Consider the following 17,219-nt stretch of genomic DNA (forward strand, 5'->3'; position numbering starts at 1 on the left):
TGCTGGAGGCAGGAACATCAGCCCGGTGATCTGTTACATTAAAGCGAAGCACATACTTCTCTGTAGCCGCTAGACAGTTCTTACATGTTTTACAGTGGGGATCCCGTCTCTGCTTCTGTAGTTTTAAAATGTCTGTGTAATATGCAATGCCTGTAACAACCTCTGCAAATCAAGTCCCTTGACTGACTTTGGGACTTTATCGGCTGTTTTTCGTGTTGTCAAATTGTAAATCCCTGTGATGAAATTTCCCAAGAAGGTCAGCAAAACCGACGCTTCTGTGTATTTTATTTTAATTTTGGAGTGGGAGGGAATTTCAACCAAAACAGCTCAGATATTTCCAAGAGCAAGATTAAGGGGAAATATGTTGCGTGGCCCAGGTGAGATATTTTTGGGAGCAAGGATTTGGGGTCTGGCAGAGAAGCTGCCTGGTGGCAGGCACGCCTCTTCTCCATCCTTGCGAGGTTCTGCACAATGCAGGTGAAGTGCAAAGCCTTGGAAAAATGTCACGCTGGGAAAAGACGAGATTTGGCTGCTGGCTTCTCCCCCCATCAGCATCCCCCCTTCCTCCTCTCTGCTGCGCAGTGGCCATCCCTGCCGGGGCAGCCCTTGCTGCTGGGCTCCTGGTCCCTGGGGCAGGCGAGTTCCCTCGCCTTGCTCCCTCAGCTCCTGGTGTCAGTGTCGTGGCGTTGCCTGGGCTGTGTCACGGCTATCGTGGAGCTGCCCCTGATGGGATTACCAGACTGCTGCATTGTGCTCCTGTTCTCCCTGAACTCCAGCCTCTGGGCTCTCATGGGTTTAACCGGTATATGAAGTAACGCACAGGTGATTGTGCATGCCTTTTTGAGACAAATTAGTCCTTACTTAGATAATCTGGGAAGCTATTATTTATATCCACAACCCCTTCATGCATTTCTTTGCCTCAGTGCATTTCTCAGTTCAGAGCTTTCATTGGGCTGGTGCCTGGGGTCTCCCTCCTGGCTGCCACAGGCATGGCCAGTGGCTCCGGGAGCTTCTCGTCCTGTCCCCGAGCAGTTTGCTTTGCCCTCGGTGGGGGCTCGCAATCAAACAGCAATTCTGCCTGCTAAGAAAGTATGTTTTCTGTTTGCAGCCTCCTCATGCAGCCTGCTCTCATACCTGCTCTATAGTCTCCAAGCGGAGTGTGATCAGCAAATTGCTCAGCCCCCTGCCAGGGCTGTGCTGTTCCCAGCTATTGCAGATCCCATCACAGCGGCGGCTCTGCTGGATTAGTTTTCTTCCTTCAAGAGAGATTTTTGATAGGTGTCTGCTGCTATTTCATGGTCCTGTTCTCTTGTGCTTCAGTTCAGAAGTGCAGGGTTTTTGCTTCTGCAGTTTTCCAATAACTAAGCAATAGTTTACGTTTGCGCCGCAGTAAATTTAATTTTCAGTGTACTGGCCTAGTTACATAAGTGATCCGAATCCCTCTGGATCTCTCTTGTGGTTGCTTTGTATTTACTACTCCCTTCAGTTTCATGTCATCAGCAATTTAGCAATTTTACAGCTGGTTTCTTCAAGTAATTTATAGACATTATCAACAGGGTGGAATAGATACTGAAAATTTGCTGCATAGATCCCACTGACTTTAAATGATCTACTTTTGCAGGAGCAAGAGTAGTTGGCGGGGGGATGATGGCAAATATTCATATCTCATGCGGGCAACGTGCACACTGATGATCGGGAGGTAGCCTGGCCATAAATTTTAGTGCCGGCGTTGGGGAGTTTGGGATCGATGCTTCTGAATGTTTCCAGCTGGGTACCCGCGCTGATATATATAAGCTATTGCAGCCGTATTAACGGCAGACACTATTGTCAGCATCACCTTGAAGGATGCTTGCAGTGAGATACTAGCTTAATTCCTTCCCCTGGGAGATACATGTATTTCTTCTGCCACTCCTTTGGAAGGAGCGCTTAGGGCAAGGATGCTAAATCTCCGTGCTCTCCACAAAATAAGGAGGAGAGATCCTAGGAAGAACCACGTAGCTGAAAAAGTCTTCAGCTTGGCAGCATGAGGAGTTAAAAAAGAGGTGGAGGGACATCTGTGCAGAACTGCTTGGACATGTCTCCTAGAGCTACATGGCTCCTTAGAGCCACAGCTCTAGGGAGCAGAAACTGCCCACGACTAGGCTGCTCTTCAATAGGGTGCTGTAGCTGCTGGGCCCTTAGAGAGTATATAGAAGGAGCAGGCTCTGTCCCCCAGGAAAGTCCAGCCCTGAGGCATTTCACGTCATTGTGCGTAAATTCCACGGCATTGCTGACCTCAAGGCTGTGATGGCGGATGTGAAACTGGGGAGATGGAGTGAGTCATCTGGTAATTCAGGCTGAAAGCTGGTATTCCCCAACCTTTCTTTGACATTTAAGAGGTGTCCCCCTTCCCCTCTGAAGAAAAGTTAACTCAGAGTGCCCCAGCCAGTCTCACTATCGCTATGTCACGTCGAGGACTTTCTTTACGACCGCAAGCATTGAGGACTGAATTAAAACAGTAAAATTAAAGCTGATGGTGGAAAACAGGGGGGAGGGCAGATCCCTGCCCCAACTGGCTCGCTCTTCCTCTTCGGAAGGGTGACCTGCACTTAGAGAGATGTTATTGCAAACATTTACTCTGAAGGGCAACAAAACACATCCGTTCTCGTGGGGAATATTAAATGTTGACCTTTAGCAATAATTTAATGGGTATTAGAAATTTTTAGTGAATAATACATGGGTTTCCCCAAGAAGCCTCAGATTATCTAGGGGAAAAAAAATCTCTCCCCTCTTCTCTGGGTGAGAGATGCATCGCGGGTGCTGCGTGCACCGGTAGGGACCCGCTGGCTACGTGCCGATGGAGAGCAACCTGCCCTCCGTTTCCAGCGGGAAAGTGTTACGAGCATCACAAAAACTTGTTTTGAATGTTGGCAAAATTTGTCTTGGCCCTGCCACCATTTAAAAAAAAAAAAAAATCAAACAAAGCAGCCCTTTGAAAGTGGTTGGGATATTAGGCAGTTCTAATTGCTTTCCTCTGCAGTGCGAAAACAGTCCCCTCCCTGCCAAACACACCTGTTATCACTGGTATTTTCTTTTTGCTTATCTGTGCATAACTGTGCCGTATTTTCGTGGTGCCATTTCATGCCTGGTTTTGATACTCTCTGTTTCGCTGCTTTCACTTTGCTTCTCAAAAGGGATGAGAAAAATTCAGCCTTCCAAGGTACAAATAAGCCTCTTATCATCATAGTATCAAGAGTGATTAAGGGAGAATTTTAGGTCCTTTTTCTCGTTGATTTTCAGGTCCTTTTCCAGTTTTCCATTTGCCTAAGTAACTCGTTGATCCCAGAGTTGACTCTCTTGATTTCTCAATTGATTGGAGCACTGCTGAAGCAAAGAGCAAAACTGGCAAAATTGGTCTCTGGAAAAGTACCCCAGTAATTTGATAAATAGCATAGAGTGTGTGTTGTTTAAAATGCACCACACATTCAGTTCCTCATAGGCTTCGAACAGCCGTATCAGTGGTGGTTTCTGTAGTTTAGTCCAGGAAATTCAGGCACAGGCACAGTCAGCGGTAGCAGTGAGGGAAATGTCTATAAATGTATAAAAACACATTTACGTACCGTTGCCAATACTTTTAACACAGCAGAGGTCTCATTTCTGAGGTTTCTCTTCGAAGTGCGGGCTCAATAGCCTGACTTGCCGGCCGTGCGCTGACTTATTTGCCTTATATTCATTACTGCATCCTGCAAGTCATTAATGGGTCACCTCGGAGGTGCTGGAATGTCCTGTCTGAAGACCATTAGCGAGGTGCACACATGCCTCTGGGCCCCACGCACCTGCTCCTGCCCGAAACCTGCCCTGCAGCAGCGCTGCCTGCACCGGGCTGCCCGTCAGCCATCAAGCGCTAACGTGGGACTTATTAGCATATAAAGCCTGCACCTCTCGTAGGGTTCCCCCCGCTCCCCCTTTAGTTTTACATGACCCAGGGGAGGCTGAATGCAAACAGGACCGGACCTGCCACGGGTCAAAGGAACGAGGCAATCAAGAAGGCAGAGTTTTCCCAAGGGGGGATGGACTTGCAGGCTGACGGCCGGGATAATGAAACTGCTCGGGAGAAATGTCAGCTTAAATGAGTGTGTGCAAAAAGCTGGTTATTGCAGCAGGAGTAGTGGGCCGTGGCTGTTTGCAGGACAACACGCTGGTTTGGTCTCACCAAATAGTTAGTTTGTAATGGTTACAAGGGTGACTGCTTGCCAATGTAAATGGTTGGATAAACAAATGTATAGGAGAGCAACTGTGGATGTGAATAACCCACTCTTTATTTAGAGGATGTGAGAAAATGTGTAGCTCTAATCAAATTTGCTGGGGAAGTGACCGCAGAGGAGATTCGGGTGTGATGAGGAAATGGAAATGTTTGCCTGGAGGAGAAGAGCACCTGAGTGCCGTGGCAGGGGCACGGGGGCAGGAGACTCTGTCAGAGGGTAGTGCCTCTGTCCGTGGGTCCTCCGCTGGTGGTGGCAAAGGGCTTTGAGGGCGGTTGTCCCCACGCCGCTTCCAGGGCTGAGGCTGTGGGGGCAGAGCAGCAGCTTTTGTGGCTGCAAGCAGCCCTTGGGACCCGGCTGGTGAACAAGGGGAGGGGGTTTGTTTTGTTTCTTTCCCCTGGGGGCCCTGGGGGCCTGGCCAGCCACCATGCCAAGCTACAGGGGTTGCATGGAGCCTCCTCCCATTGCCCTCCCCACTGCTCGCCTGTGAGGGTGATGCATCCTTCCTCTGTTGAGCTGGGATGCTCTCGGCAAGGCTGGGTGGAAATCAAGGGCAGGCTGAAGCTCAGCAGAAAACTTTGCAGTTCTGTGCTAAATTTGTAGCCACTAGGACTAAGGGTGCTTTAATTCAGTGAGTCATCGCTTGTTCTTATTAAGGAGTCTGTGGGGACAGCTTTTCTGGCACACGTGGCGGGGTTGAGGTACAAAGGGGAGCTGCTGCGGTGCGTAGCCAAAGAACCAGTCCCAAAGGCATTACCCCAGCTGGAGGAGCTTGGAAAGGCGTTTTCTCGCAAGAGGTGATTGATAGCCTGGAACCAAACAAGAGAGACCTGGTCAGGAATGACAGTGCTCGGCTCAGGAGGGTCCTGCCCGCAGGCTGGTGCAGGGAACGGAGCCATCCTGGCTGGGCACCCCATGGGGCAGGAGCTGGGGTGCCCTGGCTGTGGGACATGGGAACACGGGCAGGATGGATGTGCTGATGGGGCTGGAAGAGTTGAGCGGAGAAGCATGTCTTTCTCCTCCAATTTCCCTTGCCTAAGACAGGAAAATACAGGATTTCAAATCAGAGCAGGCTTTCCACTCATCTTTCCCCTCACCCCCCACCCCCTGGCAAGCAGAAGCTTGTAGTTTACTTTCTAGAGTCGATGCCTAAGTGTGTATAAATAGATGATGTCTGAAGGAAAGAGCTTTAGAGAATGGTGATGTTAGCTGTGCTTTTCAAGAAGTTAGTTACTGTTGAATCACCTGGCAATATCTTACTGCAGTTAAAGGTTTTGAGAATGGATAGTATTCTCCAGACTGCAGAAGTAGCAGTAAGATGTGCCATGGGTCGTGTTACTAGTCTCTTGCTGGTGGTGGTTTAGTATGCGGCATTGCAGAGAAACCGTGTTGAAGTTGAGGTGCAGTTCCGTAAGGTCCAGTGCAGGTGTAATTCAAAACATAGACCTTCTCCAAATAGCTTATGCTGTTGATTTAATAAATGACAGTAATGATTCTCTTTTCGCCTGCTTTTGGGTTTGCAGCTACTTAATATAAAACCCATTGCATAGTTATGATTTGGTAGGGTCTGAAATCTTGTTGTCCATGTTGGGTGGTATTTTTGGTTTTGAGAGGATAGCCAAGAAAATCACTGAGCAAAGCCCTTGAAAAATTGGTGCCATCTGACTCTAACCTGTACTTTAGTTGACCTACTTCAGGTCTAGAGATTTGGTATGAGACATCTTCAAATGGACATTTAACATGAATAGTTAGAAATAATCTTAATTTTTGTTGCATTCAGAATAGGCAAACGGTTGCATGAGCACTCAGTAAAGCTATATTGGATGAGTGAAAAGCAAGGTGCAGTGCCATGCAAGGCAATCAAAAAGAGGCATTCATATAGACTTATCTTTTTATCCAGTAACATTTTGCATGATAATTAATTATATGTAAATACATAAAAAGTTAAACTGATGTTCGCCTAATCTTCATTGCTAATTGGAACTCCAAGTAGCTGTATTATGTTTGATAACAGATTGATTGACCTGAGCAAAGCTTGTGTATCTCTAGGATGGAGAGAATTGAATTATCATTCAGAAAAATGCCAAGATGATATATCATATCCCATAGTTCATAGATGCTTTCTTCAGTAGTATTGCCTTTAGCTTTCAATAGGTAGCAGTAGGCTCAGTATTAATGTTGCCATGATTATAACATGGCCTTTATGGATGTAGCAATAGGTTCAGGAAGCACCACATCCTGTACTGCAAGTCAGACTTGGAGACCTGATCCCATCCATCAGAGTGGGCGATGAAAACGTAAACTAAATTAGCTGTCAGCTTATTTTTTTAAAAAAATGTTGAGTTGATGTCCAAAACCAGTACATATAACAGCAGCATCCTTAAGAAGATGAGCAAGAATGATGGAAAACACAAACTTCTACATAAATTTCTTGGATTCAGTGTATACTTGCAACTGAGAGGAAGCTTTGGGCCACAGGGCACAAAGTGCCACATCTTTGTAGGTGGTCCAGAGCTGCAGTTTTCAGACAGGCACTCAGGTGCTTTTTGTTACTCATTTTCCTTTAGAAAAGTTTTAAGATCGCAGGTACACAGGATAAAGAGCTCTGGAAGTGCCTCAGCAAAGGCAGCTGCAAGAGGATAATAGGACTGAGTCTAATTGGAATATTTTTGGCACTTCTCTAAATAATTAACGACACTGTTTTGCTGAAGCAGAGCCATTTTGCTGAGATGTTCTGATTTCAGGAGGGTTTTATTAGATTCTGAGATTCAGGATGGACTCCCTCATCATCTACCACCACATCACTTGCGAGGAGATGGTAAGAGGAGCGTTGGGGTGAGGAAGGGAGGGAAAATGGAGAGAAGTAGAAAATCTGTCCTGTTCAGTCTGTTGTGTCCCATGGTGTGTTTCCCTGCTACTAGTTGTGCCTGTAAAGCTTCCAACTTACCAGGCACAGAGAGATCCCCAAAAGGTAAACTAAATTTAATTCTCAGCTCGAAAAAGTTTTTTGTCCTGGGAAAAAAATCTCTAATGAGCAGCTACTCCTTCTTAGACAGTTCGGAAACTTTGGGGCCTGTGCTGAAGGATGTCTCCGTATTCAGAGGTTTGACAAGAAAATGTCTTTTACCACGTTGGCAGGAGTGATCCCTTGGGTAGGCAGAACTGACATTAATATCTAAGGGAAATCCATGTTTCGTGGCTATATTGTACCAAATGCAGCACACAGTAAAATCTTACTAGGTTGGAGGAGGTTTTAGATAAAATATGTTGTCAGATTACTCCAGCAGCTAAAATAGGTAGGAAAATAATAGCTCTGTGGGCAATCTAGTGATTGAAACATATTGAAGATGTCTTCAGATGGCTAGTCTGAAGATGTAGCGTGCATGCTTATAAGGTAAGACATCAGAGGCTGAACCTCCAGGGATAAAAACAGGGCTGCAATCTGTCCTCATTTGAGAGCCTGCTGCTGAAAGGTGGTGCCGAGGAATGCTGGACCTGAAAGCTGGATGCCTGCAAGGACGGTGGTCACGTTGTGTGCAGGGACCTGGATGGAGTGGCTGGATGAGTGTTCATTGGTGGGCGGCAGGACCCCGAGAACCGGGATAACGAAGGCGCCCAATGCGCCCAACGGGCGCATTGGGCGCCTTCGTTATCCCGGTTCTCGGGGTCCTGCCAAAACCTTTGCTCAAAACCACGTAGGAAAGTGGTACCCAGTGTGAGCAAGTGATGTCTTCCAGGAAAAGCCTGGAGCTGAGCATCATTGCACAAGGCGTGCGCTGCGTGCTGCTGAGTCTTTGTCCCTTTGACAAACCCAATACGTTGGTTCGGTGTTTCTTCAGCACAGTATAAATAAAGTTTCTGGTGACAAGGCTTATGCCTCGGAGTCATCTGAAAAGTCCTCATGAGCAGGAAGCTGCGGCTGGCAGCGAGTGACCCCGGCTACTTACGGCAACTGGCTTTCAAAAGGTCTTTTTCTGAAGTGTTGCTAGTGTGCAACGAGTGATTTTTAGTCCAACATATTTCATAAACTTGGAAATGAGACTCAAGGAATAAATTTCCCTTTTGACCGCTGTCAGAGAGTTTCAATAGTTTGTTTATCGAATCTGTACCAGCTCTTCGGTGAGCCTGAGAAATGATGATTTGGGGTGTTATCTCCTTTCCCAAGCCTCCGTTTACACTGGACCAGTATTGTCTTGTTTGCTGGGGACAGCAAACACGCGAGCAAGTGCTTGGAGCAGATGCTACTGCAAAGGTAACTGTGCTGTCATTCCTTTCAGATGGAAGTGTACTTGTAATTTTAGGATTAGATTTGGGTGGAAATGTTACTTGACTTATTTATAAATACACCCACATGGCAAATTTATTTTTTTTTTTTTTTAAAATAAGTGTCCTCTAATACAAAACAGAGGGCAGACAGAGGTGGCTGAAACATTGTTCATATCCTGGGTTCCCATGTTCATCAATGGTAGCTTTCTAGTCTTGTAAACCCCCATTTTTAGTGGAAAAACCCAAGACACAGACATACGGATCTGGAAGCTAACACAGTTCCAGAGCCTGCCGAGCTCCTGGCAACCACTGCAGGTCTTCTGTCAGATGATTTCAGACCCATTTTTTCCCCCAGTGAGTTACTTCTCAATCCTCTAGACTCCCTGCCGTTCTTCAGTTTAGGGAAGATGCTCTGCGACCTCAGGTAGTCATCAAGAAGTCAGTGGATTTATATCAGCTGGAAATCTCAGGGCGGTTAAAATAGTGCTGAGTGCTGGGAGGATGGGAAGATCATGAACACTTTGTCTGGGGTGTCCATACCTTCTGTCACCACGACCTGGCTGCAGGCGGAAAACCTCTCTGTGTAAAGTGGGGATGTCAGCACCTGCAGTGGGAGCCTGGTTGAAGTGCTTTGAGGTCCTGAGGCAGTAGGATCTACACGTGATTGTCTGTGTATTTGTCAAAACCTTGTTCGTGTTCTTTCACTTCTAATATGTCTGTGTTTAGCACTAAACAAGCAACTCATGTATTGTGGCTAACCATTTCTATAACGGAGTCATTAGTTAACCATCTTGAGCCTGAGCAATACCAGCCAACGAGAGTTTTGAAAGCAAATTATGTCCTTCCACACTTGAATCAGCATTGTCCTTCCTCCTGTCCTTGCCCACAAACAGAAGGAACTCCTAATCTCTGTTCTTGATAATGGCATTTACCATCTCTCAGTCCAGGAATCTACCATACACTTACAGGAATAGCTCTGGGAATTATTTCAGGAGTCCACTCCCTTACACCCAGTAGGATATCTTCGCCATTTTTGGCAGAGTCTGCCTATTCAGTTTGTAAAAGTCTTCAACATGGGAAATTCCACAGGCTCCCTCAGCAAACCTGCCCAGGGTTATCTTTACCATTGCAAAAAAGCTTTCCCTAATGCCTAAATTAGATCTTCCTTGCTGCAGTTTGAGCCCATAAGTTCCTGTTCTGTGCACCGTCATTGCGGAGAACAAATCGGTTCATTTCTATTTGCAGCAACCTTTGATGTGTTTGCTGACCTCAGAGCAAATCTGATCACTTCACTCTCTTCTCACAGGTCCAGACCTTTGATTATTCTTGTCCTCATCAAAGTATTTCCTTCAGTTGTCCGAATTTTTTGTTCCAAGTGCAGATGGCACAGATGCGGGTTTTTTTGGTAACACTAGTTTGTTAGATATATATGAGTTCAACTAAGGAGCATGCTTGGTTGACTGAAGTAGCTCATGAGTCTTGAAAACTTTCTTTTATAGACTTGGTACTATCAGTCAAGTCGTCATTCTGTTAATTTCTTATGTCCTTATTTCACAGTCTTGCCGCCCTAAGGAATCAAGTTCTTGTTTTTGAAGGTTGAGGCTTCTAGGAGTATTGGTGATTACTTGTTTTGTTTCCTTTTGATATAAATGCTGTGTTTTCTTTCCAGTTTCAGATGACAGCAGGTGATCAGCAAGGGCATAACAGAATACATGCATAGAAATCACGGGTATGGGGGGAAAAAAGTCTAAATGTCAAAAAATCACATGATCCGGTAAACTCTGGATTCTCCTTTAATGTCTGTGGTAGTCGGACATTATCTGACCTGTCCCCTGTGGGATTTGCTTCTATGGCTGCTTTGCTTTGCAGCCCCTTTGCGCAGTAATTTTCAACCTCTGTTTGGCAGTTTACAATGGATTACCTACGAGATCTCTGCAAAAATAAGTCTAAAAAAAGCAGGCTCATTAGCATTCAACTGAACTGTGCATCCACAGTGCCACTAGAAAGCTTTTAGGACCTGAAGAGTAAAAAAGAGTTAAAACCACCCTTCCTGTTGCCCCCCAAGTCCCTCTCTTCTAAAGTAAGTAAATGCAGTTCATATTCTGTAGCTCAGCTCTAAGCCCCTTTCCTGGAGAAGCACTTCTCTTCATCCTCAGAGTTTCAGCAGAAAAAAACCAGTTTTAGATATTTTGATTGTGATCTGTCAATTGGGATAATTACTGTTGTTTAAGTTCGTCAATGTTCAAAATGGACAAGATCTGGTAACCTGTACTGTTAGCTGTTTATTAAATGGGGTAGTAAGACCAAGAATATTTTGTAGGATAAGATTTTTTCGAGAGCAAATGTAGCTACGATTACAAATAATCTTTTTTTTCCCCCCGTATTTTTTTGCTTTTCTGAAAGTGGAGGATGTTTTAACAATAAGCATACATTTTTAAATAATAGCACGTGAAGAGCACTAATATGTGTGTGGAGTTGCACTTAAGTAATTTGCCAGACTATGCAGGTTGTAAATGACTCCTTGTCACTTTGAAAAGCTGCTTTTCTATATCCTACAATAAAATAATTCACAAGGTCGCAGAACATTTGCAAATTCTCACAGGGTACCATTCATGCAGAATGGCAGGTGAAGAAGGAGTCATAAATAATCACAGACTCTGTTCTTTGCCTTTGGTGAGCTGGGGATCCGGACATAGTAACTAGCTGGCAAACGAAAACTGAGCTAAAAATATTTGCATAAACGATTTGTTTCACGGCCATGAATGCTGAATACACTGGGAACCTTTACAGCCTCTTTGAAGATCATTTGAAGCATATAAGGGTAAATTATTTAGGTAAATAATGTGCAGCTAGCAATTTGACAAGATTTAGGTTTTGCTGCTCTAAAAGGCAAGTGCTTAAATATCTTTGTAATATGCAGATGAAAAATCTTGACTTACTTATTGTACGAAGTTGGAAAGAGTGAGGTTTGCTGAGCCTCTAGGAAGTCTTGTAAATCTCCTGTAATAGGGGGCTTGCCATGACAGTAATAAAAAGACAGCGACATATCCAGGTGCATTTACAGAGTGCTTTTATAAGGACTGAGTTTTCAGTTGACAGAAATGAGGGGGAATTTACTTGGGCAGAGGAGACCCGGCGGTTTTCTTGATGTCTCCCTGTCAAGACAGAACTCATGTCAGAGGCGACAGTCGAGTAAGCTTAGGGATGTTGAAAAACCAGTTGCATTCTCCTAATTTACTTGCCTAATTTAGCTACAGCTAGTGGTATTTTGGTGCTGGCAGAGGAGAGGTGGGGCCTCCCAGACGCGTGCAGGTTCCCCCTCCACCCTCGGTGGCACAGCTGAATTTTAAGCATGAGGGAAGTGCCTTGCTGAATACCAGGGACTGGCAGTCCTGGCGTATGGGGAGGTGACTTGGAAAGAGCTCTTGTAGCAATGCTGAAAACCAGTGGCTGCTGTTTAGCAGTCAGCATTTATTTGCAAACCCTGAAACACTCTGTTATTTATTCTGATTTTTCTTATTTTGAATCCTGCACTTGGTAAACTGATGGCTTTCAAAAGTGGTCAATAACAGTTAGACGCATTGGTTAGAGGGGTGTTTTCTTTGAAGTTTTTTAGGAGTGATGGGAGCAAACAGATGGATATGAAGAAAGTTGTCTATAGAGAAACTTCAAAGTTTTGCTTAGTCTGTAGGAAGCAAATCTGCAAATTGGAGCTGGAATTAATCAGTGATTTTTTTTTTGTGCAATTCTCATAAGCAGACTGTCGCTGGCATGCAACAATGGCTTTGGTATTCTTTTGGGATAATTTTGTTGTTGTTGTTTGGGAATTAAAGCTGCTGTACCTGTAACTGACTTCTAAATATGTAATTTCAAAGAATACCATAAATTTCTTTGCCTGTTGGTATCGCGGGCTTGAAGAACGATGGAACGTGAAGTTTTATTAACTGTAGCCCTAGCAATTTCAAAGATACCGGTTGTGCTGGAAGCTTTTCTGACAGGTCTTATTCATAATGGCCTGATTGTGTCCAAGACAGCGTGATCTATAGCTTTTAATCAGCTAATGGATTGAACCTCACAGTGAAACTTGGCTGTATTCAGGCGGGTTAGAACAGAAAGGATTTTGCAATTTACAATTTTCAGACTGGGGCAAGTTTCTGAGGGAAGCAGCAGCATGGTTCCTGGCCACCAGTGAATGACAAAGCAATGTTGTAACACAGAATAAAAGGTTGCCTTTAGCTCAGTTTCACCGAAGCCTTTATAATGGCCTTTGCCCTTGTCCTGTTTTAGGATTTTGGATCTTTATATGGCTGTGTTTTGGTCTCGCTACTGGTAGGAGCAAGTAAGGCAGAGCAGAGGGAGATTACCACAATTCAGGCATGGATTTCCACTGTAAAGCTTTATGATCTGTCCTTTTCCCCTGGATTGCAAATTCAAATAGGTAAAAAAGGCCATGTAGAGAAATATGCAGTGGTCGAGGTCGCCACATTTTGTCCTGGTCGTTCCTGCAGCACCAGGGAGGATGTGCTGTCGGGGGCGGTCCAGCAACAGGAGAAGCAGGGAGGCATGGCCAGTGATGGCACCTTTGAGTTCAAATCCGGGCAGGTGGGGTGTGCACCCTCTGACACCATTCAGGGAGATATACATATACGTGTACATGTACATGTACATATACATAGGATGTCTGAAGCAGTATACCGGAGTCTGTACAAATTCCCTTGTCAGAATTTCTTCGTGTCTGAGAGCTCTTCATGTTGATTAATGAGGTTGCACATTTCCATATTTAGTTCTTCTGTCAACCATTTCCTTTTGTCTTTTAGCCCAAACTTCCAAGACTGGGGAAAAGAAAAAGAAAAAGAGAGAAGAAAAATCAGACAGGTTGATTTAGGTCTTGGGGAGTAGGAGTTGCTAAGGGATAGAGAGGAGGAGTCATTCTGCTTTGAGCAGAGTAAGAAGATGAAAATTGCCTTGTAAATATGAATTCACTGACTTTAACGTGTGTGTGATGAAGGCCCCAAGCTCTGTGTCTGTAGTCACAAGGTAAGATGAGCCTTTCTTTTTTTTTTTTTTTTTCCCCCCTCCTCTTTCGAAAAATAAATAAGGTACTGACCTCAGGATTGGCCAGCACTGCTGCAGGAGATGTCCTGTGTGCAGGTGATGCTGTTCGCAGCCACGCTGCCTCTGGTGTAGGTTGAAGCTGGCTTGCCTGCCCTTCTGAATTCTGTGCCTGTAGGGTAAAACAGACTCTCTTCCCTTTAAACAGTCTCAGATTTCTTAAATGTTAAATGTGATATTCACACCTGGCATTGCACAATGAAGGCACTATATTTTTGGTTTAAAAAAAAAAAAGAGCAAGAGAGAAAAAGCTCTGTTCCTTGGTAATACTCTTTTTTTCTTTTTTCTTTTTTTCCCTTTTTTCTTTTTTTTCTTCTTTTCTTTTTTTTTCTTTAAAAAAAAAAAGAGGGGTGGGGTGGGTTGGGTTTTTTTTAGTAGAGGTTTATCAGTCCCTGCAGAGTGGGGTGCTGAGATGACTGTTAGAAACACAGGCCTGCAGAGCTGTCAGGCACCCAGACATCCCATTTAAGTCACAGGGAGTGGTGTGGTGTTGCTGGTGGGGCTAGGAGCATCGTGACCGGCTCCCCTTCCTGCCAGGAGCAAGGCGACTCTGTGCAGCAGCTTTTTGGGGGGGTGTCCCACTCCCCACCCGTCCCCATGAGCAGAGCAGATCCAAAACCGCTGGGAGGGCTATGGTGGGGGTGAAGGAAGAAGAGTGGGTTCCCAGGGTCTCCCCTCCACTCAGGGAGGCCGTGGCAGCACAGGGCAGCCGCTGGGGTGAAACATGCAGTGGCGAGTGTCTGTGGGACAGTGCTGACCCCCTGCCTGCTCCCAGCCCTGCCCCACGCACCCCTCCTTTTCGGCAGGACGATGCAGGAGAAGGGGTCGGTGGCGGGGAGCCGTGGCAGTGCAGAGCCTCCCTCTCCCTGTCCTGCTGCTGAGCGGGTGTTTAAAGGGATTATTTTACATGCTGTTACTACACAAGCTGGAACATGATTCAGCCCTTAATTAAAATGCCGTATTTAGGAGCAATCTGCATACAAGCAGTGCTGTTTTCCCACATGCAAAAGGCTTGTACTTCAGCTTTGCAGGGAGACCGCCTGGAAAGATGGATTTTAAACTGTTGTGGAGAAACTTCTCTTTGCAGAGCATCATCTGTGAGCAAAGGTAATTTGTGCTGGAGGACTGGCCCTGCAGGCAGCAGAGCTATGCTGAGCGTCGCGCCTTATACTGGAAGTTGTTTTTGCAACGATGGGTGGAGGAGGAAAAAAAGGAGGAATAAATTCTTGTTCCACACAGGACAGGAATGATTCACAGCCCACCTTTGTTATTGCTGTGACTTAGCGCTTGCCTTGCCCAGGAGGTATGTCATGCTAGGTTTGCCGCACGCAGACATGAGGTCAAGTCACTGTATCAAACTGCTTCACTTCAAATGGGAAGGGGACTGGTGGGTGGCAGGGAGAAGGTGGTATTTCATGGGGTTGCAAATGTGAGACCCACGACCAGTGAGCATACCAGTGTCACACCCAAAATCTGCAGCGGATCCAACGTGAACCCTCTCTGCCTTCAGCAAAAGCAGTCTGCAGAAAAGGGAGTGAGGGAGAGTTTATTTTATGGAGAAATTAAAAAATTGTCCAATATCAAATTCTCTTGAGTGTTTGGAATGGGCGTATCGCTCATTTTGATGAGCTTTCAGGAGAATAAGCCTTTGATCCCTTGCTCTCAGTGTAGTGAGTGATCATTACGGATCTCAAACTTGATATGGCAGAGGGTGGGGTGACTTGTTCACTTCCCTTCTACTGGCAGAATTAGTATTCCTGGTCTGGTTAGCCACCATTTCGGTGGTAATCCATATGAAGAAAAAGTTTTGAATATGTTTTGATTTTGGCTTATTATTGCTTGTATCAGAAAATGATACACTCTGCAGAGTTTGGCAGTGGTGGAGGTAGGGTGGCCATGAGCCCCGGGGGGCCACTGGTGATGGGGAGGTAGTCGAGGACCAGCTCACACCTTGGGTCCGAGGAAGGCCTGGTGCCCCCGCAGTGAGGGGATGCCCATGCTGGGGCCGTGCACCGCTGCAGGCTGAGCTCGACCTGCACATTGGCCTGCCGGTTAGAGCGCAGCCGGTTTGGGTAGGAGTGAGCCTACTAAAACCCTGCATTGTGCAGGCGTTGTAGCTGCTGCACTTGCACCACATGAGCATGAACGCCTGGCCGGACACACAGCCACTCCCAGCATCTAGACTTCGACTCCTTGTTTGTAGTTAGGAGGTTTCCCAACCTTCCCTTGCCAGATCGTCCCCAGTTCTGTGTGCTTCCTGGCAAGGAAGTAAATGTCTCAGTGAACTGGGGAGCAACCAAGTGGGATGGAAGGCTGCCAAAAAGCTGCATGGGTGCAGGCTGAGCCTAGCAGATGTGCTCACGGCCCTTTGACAGCGTGGGGAAGAAAAAAACCTACTCGTCTATCACAAGGAGCAGGTGGGCAGATATCATCTGCAGCCACTGAGGATGGTGCGTATGGGGGTGTGGAGGGGCGGATTTGGGGAGTCCAGGGCTATGCTTCGGGACCTGGTGAATCGAAAGCCTTGTCTTCATAAGTAGTTCTCCTGGGGTATTCTTTGAATTTCTGTTAATAACACTCTTAAACACACCAAATGAATAGCTCTTAGCACTGGTTTAAGCCAGAGCTGTGTACAGTAAAAGCTTTCCCAAACACAAGATAAAAAAATAAATAAGCAGAGCACCTACCAGAGCTGCCGTGTGCTGGCACTGTGGGGAGGTGTAATACATCCCTGCCTGTGCAGCCTGTCTGTCTTCCATCTCTGTGCTACAGACAGATGGACAATGAACCCTCATCCCTCAAGTGTAGCAGTTCTCGTCTCATCATACACACCATCTATGAGAGACCGCGCTGGCAGTCGGATAAGTCTTGAATATTTACACTTTGTGGGAGGGGGCGGTTTGGTGTTTTTTTTCCTTCCCCCCCCCTAATGTGTCTATCAAAGGGATTGCTCTTTTAGAAGATGTTTGTGCAAGAGGAAATTTCAGCAGATGCTCTCTTGGCTGGTCGCTGTCGGCTCCAGCTGCCCCCCGGCAGTTGTCTTTGAGGGACAGCGTGCTGGGGAGGTGAAAGGAAATCCATTGCTACGGGAAGTTAGCAGGGGTGGGATTTGTGCCAGGGCCATAGGAGGGTCAGACTCCTCGCTGCTCCTGACACTCACTTAGGACCAGTTTTTAGAAAGGCTTTGTGATCCGAGGTTCAGGTCCCAAACCAATGTAGGCATGTAACCCCCCCAATGCCTATAGCGGGAACTTGGTGCCTGAAATATTTGGCTGGAAACTGAGCTGCGAGTTGAAGGGTGCTGGGGAAGCCTCAGGGGAGTTGCAGGGAAGCACCATGGATGAGCAGAGTCAGATGGCAGGTCCCTTTGGATAAGGGATAGGGTTGGGCTAGAGTAGGTGGTTATGGGCTCATTCAAGAACGCCTGCATGATCTTTGGCACAAATGTCAAGATTTGTCCCATTTAAGTTCGGGCACCTGATGAAAGCTTTGGAAGGAGGAAGCAAATTTCCCACCACTGGCTCTGCGAGGAGAAGCGAGGCCTCCAGGTTTCTTCCCCTGGGTTTCAGGGAGAAGAGTGTGTGGAAAACAAGCATGCTC

General features: G+C 46.2%; 1 protein-coding gene across 5 annotated transcripts in view; it reads left to right on the forward strand.

The window, feature by feature from the left end:
• Positions 1-17,219, forward strand: part of ABTB3 (ankyrin repeat and BTB domain containing 3) — a 182,612-nt gene that overhangs the window by 55,390 nt on the left and 110,003 nt on the right. Inside the window, exon 4 of one of the 5 annotated variants that reach the window (XM_050913528.1) lies at positions 17,072-17,086. The exons of 3 other annotated variants lie outside the window; for them this stretch is intronic. In XM_050913528.1, the coding sequence (XP_050769485.1) occupies positions 17,072-17,086 (15 nt within the window). Of the gene's footprint in view, positions 1-518; positions 552-17,071; positions 17,087-17,219 lie in introns of all 5 variants that reach the window. One more of the 5 variants, XM_050913520.1, reaches the window with a different exon arrangement.

This window comes from Gymnogyps californianus, chromosome 1 (genome assembly GCF_018139145.2).
Source record: "Gymnogyps californianus isolate 813 chromosome 1, ASM1813914v2, whole genome shotgun sequence".
NCBI classification, from domain to species: domain Eukaryota; kingdom Metazoa; phylum Chordata; class Aves; order Accipitriformes; family Cathartidae; genus Gymnogyps; species Gymnogyps californianus.